General features: G+C 35.5%; 1 protein-coding gene across 1 annotated transcript; it reads right to left on the bottom strand.

Moving 5' to 3' along the window:
* Nucleotides 1-5,248: 5,248 nt before the first annotated feature.
* Nucleotides 5,249-7,402, bottom strand: LOC107465852 (uncharacterized). Its single transcript, XM_016084824.1, has 3 exons — nt 7,298-7,402; nt 7,197-7,256; nt 5,249-6,592 (listed from the first exon to the last, which is right to left on the bottom strand). The coding sequence occupies exons 1-3, from the start codon at nt 7,400-7,402 to the stop codon at nt 5,249-5,251; spliced, it is 1,509 nt and encodes a 502-aa protein (XP_015940310.1).
* Nucleotides 7,403-9,448: the final 2,046 nt, after the last annotated feature.

Genomic DNA, 9,448 nt, shown 5'->3' on the forward strand with positions numbered 1-9,448 from the left:
ATTTCTTAACCGGAATCTTCGTGGTATAAGCTAGAATTGATGGCGGCATTCAAAAGAATCCGAAAGGTCTAAACCTTGTCTGTGGTATTCTGAGTAGGATTCAAGGATTGAATGACTGTGACGAGCTTCAAACTCGCGATTGTGGGGCGTTAGTGACAGACGCAAAAGAATCACTAGATTCTATTCCGACATGATCGAGAACCGACAGCTGAATAGTCGTGCTGTGACAGAGCGCATTGAACATTTTCACTGAGAGGATGGGACTGTAGCCATTGACAATGGTGATGCCCAACATACAACTTGCCATGGAAAGGAGTAAGAAGGATTGGATGAAGACAGTAGGAAAGCAGAAAGACGGAAGGGACAAAGCATCTCCATACGCTTATCTGAAATTCTCACCAATGAATTACATAAGTATCTCTATCTTTATTTTATGCTTTATTCATAAATCATTCATAACCATTTGAATCCGCCTGGCTGAGATTTACAAGATGACCATAGCTTGCTTCATACCAACAATCTCCGTGGGATCGACCATTACTCGCGTAAGGTTTATTACTTGGACGACCCAGTGCACTTGCTGGTTAGTTGTGCAAAGTTGTGATAAAAATTTGAGTTTGCAATTGAGCGTACCATGTTGATGGCGCTATTGATGATCACAATTTCGTGCACCAAACATGCAAGCACTACAAGAAAAAAGCGTATTTGTAACAAAAAAAAATTGTTACAAAACGTTAAAATTTTGAAACAAAAGTTTTTTGTAACAAAAAAAAGTGGCCGTTGCAGTAAGTCCCGTTACAAAATGTTTTTGTAACGAAAAATGGAACCGTTACAATTCCGTATGATATTTTGTAACAATTTTTTTTGAAACAAAAAACCAGAAACCGTTACAAAAGTGGTAACAAATTTTGATCTTCAAAGTATTTTTCGTGACAATCTATTTTTTTCCTATCAAAAAATTTTGTTACAAAATGTAACATGATTTTGTAACATCTTTTTCTTTAGTTAGAAAAGCAAATTAATTATTTTGTAACAATTTTTTTAATACAAATTACATGCATAATTTACTACATTATTTTTTAAATTAACTAATATATTAACTACTTTAATAAGCAAGTTTACATCTATATAATATGCAAAAACATACATAAGTCAAACAAGATCCTTTTAGCTAAAATTGTTTTCAAACAAAATAACATTAGTGAGTACATTGATTAGTTCTACAAGTTATATGTCTTGCATATATAAGTTCAACCAAAACATAAAAGTTCTAACATAAATTAGTGTCTCTATGCATCAAAATATTCTTGAGCCCTCAAGGTAGCATATGATCACCATTTCAGCACTCATGTAAATAAGAAAAACCGAAAGAAACAATTAGAAACAAGATGTAACACTAATTATAATTTTTCCACTAAGTTTTATACAAAACGTTTAGAAAAATTTTGGCAGAACCTCCCCTAAAACTTGGATATTTCCACTGTTTACGGTTCCAACAAAAACAACCAATTCACAACTTATGTCTCAACCAATACCCAACCAAATTTATCAAACTAAATAATAGGACATTTGTCATTTTTCTACCATGACACAAGTAAAATGTGATAAATAAATCCATATACAAATTAAAGTATACTAATATAAAATGGGAATCATCTACAAAAATGTATTAAAACCATAAGCAATTTTAGGAGTACCTTTAGGGTCTAGTTTGTGTCATTGTCAAAGCGTGCTATGAGAGAGTTCACAATAGCTTATTGAGCTTCCAATTGAGCTTTCATTTGAGCTAATTCTTCCTCTTGCCGTGTTCGTTGCTCTTCAAATTTTTCTTTGAGCACATCTATTTCCTTTGTTAGCTCCTCACGGTCTTGCATTGCCTTTTGAAGTTGTGCTTGAATCCTTAACTTAGACTTTGGAGCCTTTATGCCATAACTTGCACCACTTTTCTCACCTCTCACAAGTAGAAAAGCTTCATTTAGAGTGAGAGGATTTTCTGAATCATAGGATTCATCGAGCATACAACTAATATCATCCTGCACAATCCAATTTGTGATTTGAAAATGAAGATAAAATTTAACTTCCATGCAACAGAAAAAGGAAAAGGTTAGTAATGTTACATCAATTTGTTTAGCTTTTTCATTGACCCATTCTCCATTATTCTTTTGATAAGTAATTTGCCATAATTCTTGAATGTCAGGCTCGACACCGGTTCTATGATGGCACTGCAAAGTTTTTGGAAGTTTAAAATATAACATGTAGTTAAGTGCAAACGTGGCATAGCAAAAAATATAAGACCAATTTTAAACTTTAAGACTATTTACCCGATCACGTCTAACAACTTGAAATATCCTTTGACCAACAATATGTAGTATAACATGATGCTTTCTATTATCTTTGTTTCTTAAACTTTTTTCCTATATAAGACCAAACTCACAAAAGAGAAAAGGAGTTAAGTTATAATTATTTCATTGACCTAAAATAGCAAAACAACATAAGAACACCTCAATAGTTGTCACAATGAAAAATTCAAACCTGAAAAGAAGGACTTCCAAAGTAGGACACTAAATTCTCCCATGTCTTTGGTAGAACATTGTTTGGTGGATTTTGAAGGCGCTCCTCATCAGTTTGATACAACTCATAGTGCTCACGCAATCTTGAGCGCCAACTTCGATAACATATATTAGCCTTAGCTAAAATCATTTTGCGTATTACTTGCGTATCTGCTATATCAAACTTTTCCTACATAAGATTTGTCAAAGTTAGTTAGCAGAAATAAACCCTATAATATACATAATAGCAGAAAATATAAATATATATTACCAAAACAAGGTCGTATATTTTTTGCTTGACATCATCTCTAACTAGGCTCCATTTCTCTACATCCAAAGAAGCATTTTGTCTTGTAACAATACCCACTTCAGATGCAAACAGATCAGCATGGATGCCATTAGGAGCTAAGTTCTCCAAAGAGATCGGCAATTCCAATTTTTCATTTGTCTTTGTTTTGATAACCCTATTTGTTGTAAAGTTAACAGAGATAACATTAAAGAAATGAAATAATAAAATATCTACATCATTTAATACACAATTACACAAAACAAAGCACATCAATAAAAGTTGGACATGATTCAAAATATATTATACTTTTCAAAAAAGTTACACAAATGGAACAAAGAGTGAATAACTTAGCAATTGCAAATATGATGTGAATTCCTAAAATTTAACTACTTTAAAGTCAATCACCATCCTATATAAAAAGTGGATAAAGTCAATCACCATCCTATACAAAAAGTTGATAAAGTCAATCACCATCCTATACAAAAAGTGGATAATTTAGCAATTGTAAATATCTTGTGATCCCCAAAATAAAAATAGTAAGAAGTCAATCACTATCATTTGAATCTTCTTCTTCTTCTTCTTCTTCTTCTTCTTCTTCTTCTTCTTCTATAGACATGGGCACATCCACACTTGATCCTTCTATGTCACCTCTGCCCAATTCCATCAACAAATTGATATCACCCGAAGATGGTACTTGATTAAAGCTTCCCATTTCAACTTGTTGGCATGCCTCTTCTTGCATAATATCTTGCTCAGGCACATCATATGTATTGCGAGGCTTTACTTGGACAACAGTACACCAATTAGGCTTTTTAATTTCCTTTACATAGTATACTTGCTCAGCTTGACATGCTAAAATGAAAGGCTCATCCTTATATCTAACATATGTGGCATCCACATTTATGAATCCATACTCATCTTTACAATATCCCCTACTTTGATTTCGTCCTACTGGGGGAACATCAAACCACTCACACTTAAATAAGACCACTTTATGTTTTTCGACATAATCTAACTCAATAATATCAGTCAACATGCCATAATAATCCACACCCCCAGTCAATTCATCTCCCTTCACAACTACTCCACTATTTTGAGTCTTCAAAGATACTTCATAGTTTTTGCTACGAAATGTAAAACCATTGATAGCATGTTTTGTAGAAATGTGCACGACGATCAGGACCTCTTGCTAGAGAAAGTAGTTGATTATTCACCCGTGTACTCCCTACTTTGTGTAGATCTGAAATCTACATTAATGAATAGCGATTAAAACTAAATACTACCAAGACACTCTTCAATTCTACAATTATCAAAGTTTACTCATTTACCTTCCTTTCAAACCATTTCACAAATTGATCCTTATGCCTTTTCTGCAGATTTCTTGGATTTTCTCTTGTTAAATCTGCCATATGTTCATCAACCCATGGTTGAACTTCTTCACAATTCTTCAGCACATAGAATTGAGCTTCTCTGTGCTCTAAGATACTAAGTTCCTTGTATGCCCCTTTACAACTAAATTGGCCAAGTACTTTGAACACAGCTAATCCCTGCATAGGTTCATTCTCGCCATGGTCAGAAATCTTAGAATTTTCATCCAAATATCTCCCCACAAGGGTCATTGCTTCTTCAGAGATATAACCCTCAGATATTGACCCCTCAGGACGTGCTTTGTTTTCCACATAACTCTTTAGTGTGCGCAAATATCTAAATTGAATTTTTAAGGAATGTTAAAAACCTACTTATAGAATATTATAAGGCAGATTCTAAGTTGTTGTCAATTCTAAAGGGATAACCTCTCAATAGAGTACATCCAGCGATATTGAACTGGTCCAGCTAACTTAGCTTCATGGGCAAGATGAACGGTTAGGTAAATCATCACATCAAAAAAACACCAGAGGAAAAATCGTCCCTAATTTACAAAGTGTTATTGCAATCTGGGTTTCAAGTTTGTCTAGAACGTCCACCTTCAATTCCTTGGAACAAAGCTCTCCAAAGAAAATACTTAGATGTATCAACGGTTCACAAACTTCTTTGGGTAAAAGCTCACAAATTGCAAGTGGTAACAGCCGTTCTATTAGGACATGGCAATCATGGCTCTTCAAGCCATAAATATTGCAATCTTCAATGTGCATACACCTTCCAATATTTGATGAATACAAATCAGGCAACTTGAGTTCTTTCAAGAATTGACAAAGTAGTTGCCTTTCATTCTCCTTCTTGGTCTTTGACAATGTATATTTGGCTATCGGCATCACAAACTTGTTGCCCACTCTATGAGGATGAAGGACTCTCTTGATACCCATAAGTTGAAGATCAAGTCGTGCATTAAGATTGTCCTTTGTCTTTCCATCTAAATTTAACAGTGTACCCAGTATATTATCGAAGACGTTCTTCTCTATATGCATTACATCTAAATTATGACGTAACAATAATGTCTTCCAATAAGGCAATTAAAAAAAATGCTTTTCTTTTTCCAATTTCCAGCCACCTTGTCATGCTCAGACTTCTTTCTCTTTTTAGTATTGTTTCCAAACTCCGTTTGTTCAAAAGTCTTGAATTCTTCTAGGGCATCATAACCAGAAAGTGGCTTAGGTGCTTCCCCAAGTTCTCTGGTATTGTCAAAAGAACTTTTCTTTCTTCGCCATGGATGATCATGCGGCAAATAGCGGCGATGACCCATATAGGAATGCTTGTGTCTATGTTTCAGCCTTTTAGAACTAGTTTCTCTGTGGCAATACGCACATGCTAGTGCACCTTTAGTGCTCCAACCGGATAACATGGCATAAGCTAGATAATTATTTATTGTCCATAAAACTGCAGCAGATAACTTAAAATTCCATTTCTGCACCACATCAAATGTTTCAACACCCTCTTCCCACAATTCTTTCAACTCTTCAATTAACGGTTCTAAGTATACATTAATAGAATTGCCAGGGGATTTAGGGCCTGGAATAAGTAGAGATAACATCCAATTTGAATGTTTAAAAACCATCCATGGAGGATAGTTATATGGAATGAGAATAACTGGCCAATTACTATAGGAAATCTTCATATTACCGAACGGATTGAATCCATCATTAGCAACTCCAAGCCTGATATTTCTAGCATCACGTGCAAACCATTCGTGCTCCTCATCAAATTTCTTCCATGCCATCGAATCTGCTGGGTGTTTTAGGACTCCATCGTCAAGTCGTTTCTCTTTATGCCACTTTATTGCTACCGCTGTTTCTTCACACATGAAGATCCTTTGAAGCCTAGGTTTTAACGGAAAGTATCTTAGTATATTCTGGGGTACCTTCTTACGAGGGTCATCCTTTTCATTCCCCTTCCCCTTCCCCTTCACCCATCTAGATTTCTTACACTTTGGACATTCATTAAGATCAGCATATGCTTGACCCCGAAAAAAAATGCAACCATTCACACAAGCATATATCTTCTCGTAATCTAATCCGAAATCTCGAATCACTTTTCGAGCATCATAAAATGAAGTTGGACAAGATTTTTCCTTTGGAAATATGCTTTTTAGAAAGAGCAACAAAGCATTAAATGAATTGTTGCTCCATCCATAGTGACATTTCATTTGAAACAACTTGACAATGAAAGATAACCTTGATATCCCACTGTCTGGATATAGGCTTTGCTCATAATCCCTCATTAGCCTCCTCCACTTCTTTGCCCTCAGATGAGGTTCTTCTTCTATATTGTCATCTACGTTGGTAGCAAAATCTCTCGGCGTCTCCCTAGTGTTTCTCCTCTAAAGATGTTATACAACATCTCATAAGTGGCAGAATCATTCTCTCTTTCACAATCAATTTGATTTAGATCAGACACATCTATAGGGGATGTATCTTGAAGTATCTCATGATGATGCACCCATGTTTTATAAGAGGTCACTATTCCTCTTTGGCGCACATGATGATGAACTTCGTTTCTAAATTTGAACAAAAAATTGTTGCATTTGGGACAAGGACAATGTATTTGATTTTTCACACCGGGTTGAGATAAGGCAATATCCAAAAATAATTTATCGAGTCACTTCCTAAACTCAGGAGTACGCCTATCAAAATTAACCCAATATTTCTGGTAATTGACCATTGGACTAATTTCTGCAGGAGACGAGAATAGATAGAAGGATGTAAAGAGTGAAAAAAAAGAGAGCAGCATGACATAAATAGGAGGACAGCGACTATCACCTTCAAAATCACCCAAAAAAGTGCAAAAAATATAATCAAAATAATAAAACCCAGAAAAAAAATAGAATAAAATTATCAACTCTCTAAATAACCAAAAAATCAGATAATCAACCATGTTACACACCAATACTTTCAACCACAACAACATCAGCATAATCAACTAACAGTATTTTCAACCACAATATCAGCAGAATCAAGGTTCAATATCTCAGCTAAGATTATCAACTAACAACATATTTAACAATATTCAAATAAACTAAAGTTACCTTTAGCAGAGATGTAATGGGACCAGACCAGACCAGCAGGAGAAGAAAGACAGCCAAATCAGACCAGCTGGGGGAAAGGACAACGCCGGATGAGCAGAGCAGCATGAACTATCCTAAATCAATGCAATGTAAAATACACAAAATTAATAACAAATTTTAATCAATATTTCTATGTTACTAAGGATCACGTAGTTACCTACTTTACTCAATTCACAAACACAAAAATATAAAAAAAAAACTAAATCAAAATCACTGAAAAAGAAAGCAAAAACTAGAATCAAAATAATAGAACACAAAAACAAAAATTAGAATCAAATATCAATTCTCCTAATAAGCTAAAATAAGATTATCTATCAGATATAACACTAATATTTTCAACCACAACATCAGCAGAATCAAGGTTCAATATTTCAGCTAAAATAATCAACTAACAACATAGTTAATAAGGATAATGTAGTTACCTACTTTACTCAATTCACAAACACAAAAATATAAAAAAAAACAGAATCGAAATCGCTAAAAACAGAATCGAAATCACTAAAATTAAACACACTAATATTTTTAACCAGATATCAAAATAATATTTTCAGTCACAACATCAGTAGAATCAAGGTTCAATACTAAATTAAACTACACTTACCTTCAGCAGAGGAGACGATCAGAGCAGACCAGCAGCAGAAGAACGAAGCACAGCTGAACCAGAAGAAATTAAAGAGTGCTACACAACACCAAAAGAAGACCCTTTTATCAAATCTTCATCATTTCACTATCAAGCTAGGAGACAAACTTAAAAAAAAACTCACCTGTACACTGCAGAATAGCTACACCAGAAGAAGGCCCTTTTATTAAATCTTCATCATTTCTCTTCTAAACCTACAATAAAATAGCAAAAATAAAGTCCACAAAATTAATATAGACTAACTATATATTAAAAAAAACTCACCTCTACACTACAGAATGTCAGAAGCAGAACCAAGGTCAGCACTCAGCGACAGGTTGGGGCCGTTCCACCGTCAAAGACGCATGCCACCGGCAAGGAGAAGTGACCGCACGAGCAGAGCTTTGGCACGAGCACAGCTTCGGCATGAACAGAGCAGATCCAGCAGAGGAGTGAATCAACAAGAGGACAACAGAGACGGAGGTAGCAGATACAGAGGAGGCACGACGCGAGAGGCAGAGGAGGTGGAAAACAGCGGAGCCAAGATGGCCAGTACGACAGACACGGAGGTGAGCAGTGGCACACACGAAGCAGATTTGAGGAGCGACTGGAGGCGCTTGCGATGAAACAAACACCACAAAGGACCACGACGACGCCATAGACGCTTCCCAGGGAACGCTAAGTTGTAACGTGTTTTGGGCGTTCAACTCCGGTTCGTGACGTGTTTCTGGCGTTTGACTCCAGACAGCAACATCGAACTGGCGTTGAGCACCAGTTTACATCGTCTAATCACGAATAAAGTATGAACTATTATATATTGCTGGAAAGCTCTGGTTGTCTACTTTCCAACGTCGTTGAGAGCGCGCCATTTAAGTTCTGTAGCTCCAGAAAATCCATTTCGAGTGCAGGGAGGTCAGATTCCAATAGCATCAGCAGTCCTTTGTCAGCCTCCTATCAGAGTTTTGCTCAAGTCCCTCAATTTCAGCCAGAAAATACCTAAAATCATAGAAAAACACACAAACTCATAGTAAAGTCCAGAAATGTGAATTTAACATAAAAACTAATGAAAACATCCCTAAAAGTAACTAGATCATACTAAAAACTACCTAAAAACAATGCCAAAAAGCGTATAAATCATCCGCTCATCACAACACCAAACTTAAATTATTGCTTGTCCCCAAGCAACTGAAAATAAATTAGGATAAAAGGAAAAGAATATACTATAAATCTCAAAATATCATTGAATATTAATTCTAATTAGATGAGCGGGACTTATAGCTTTTTGCTTCTGAACAGTTTTGGCATCTCACTTTTTCCTTTGAAGTTTAGAATGATTGGCATCTGTAGGAACTTTGAATTTCGGATAGTGTTATTGATTCTCCTTGTTAAGTATGTTGATTCTTGAACACAGCTACTTTTATGAGTCTTGGCCGTGGCCCTAAGCATTTTGTTTTCCAGTATTACCATCGGATACATAAATGCCACAGACACAT

This window comes from Arachis duranensis, chromosome 9 (genome assembly GCF_000817695.3).
Source record: "Arachis duranensis cultivar V14167 chromosome 9, aradu.V14167.gnm2.J7QH, whole genome shotgun sequence".
Taxonomy (NCBI): Eukaryota; Viridiplantae; Streptophyta; class Magnoliopsida; order Fabales; family Fabaceae; genus Arachis; species Arachis duranensis.

What these genes read in the sequence shown, in the direction of transcription:
- LOC107465852 (XM_016084824.1), bottom strand. Translation starts at nt 7,402, where the DNA reads ATGCTGCTCTGCTCATCCGGCGTTGTCCTTTCCCCCAGCTGGTCTGAT. An exon ending in CCATTACATCTCTGCTAAAG is followed by an intron (nt 7,257 to 7,297) that starts GTAACTTTAGTT and finishes ATATGTTGTTAG; the next exon opens with TTGATAATCTTAGCTGAGAT. An exon ending in ATATTGTGGTTGAAAATACT is followed by an intron (nt 6,593 to 7,196) that starts GTTAGTTGATTA and finishes TAACATCTTTAG; the next exon opens with AGGAGAAACACTAGGGAGAC.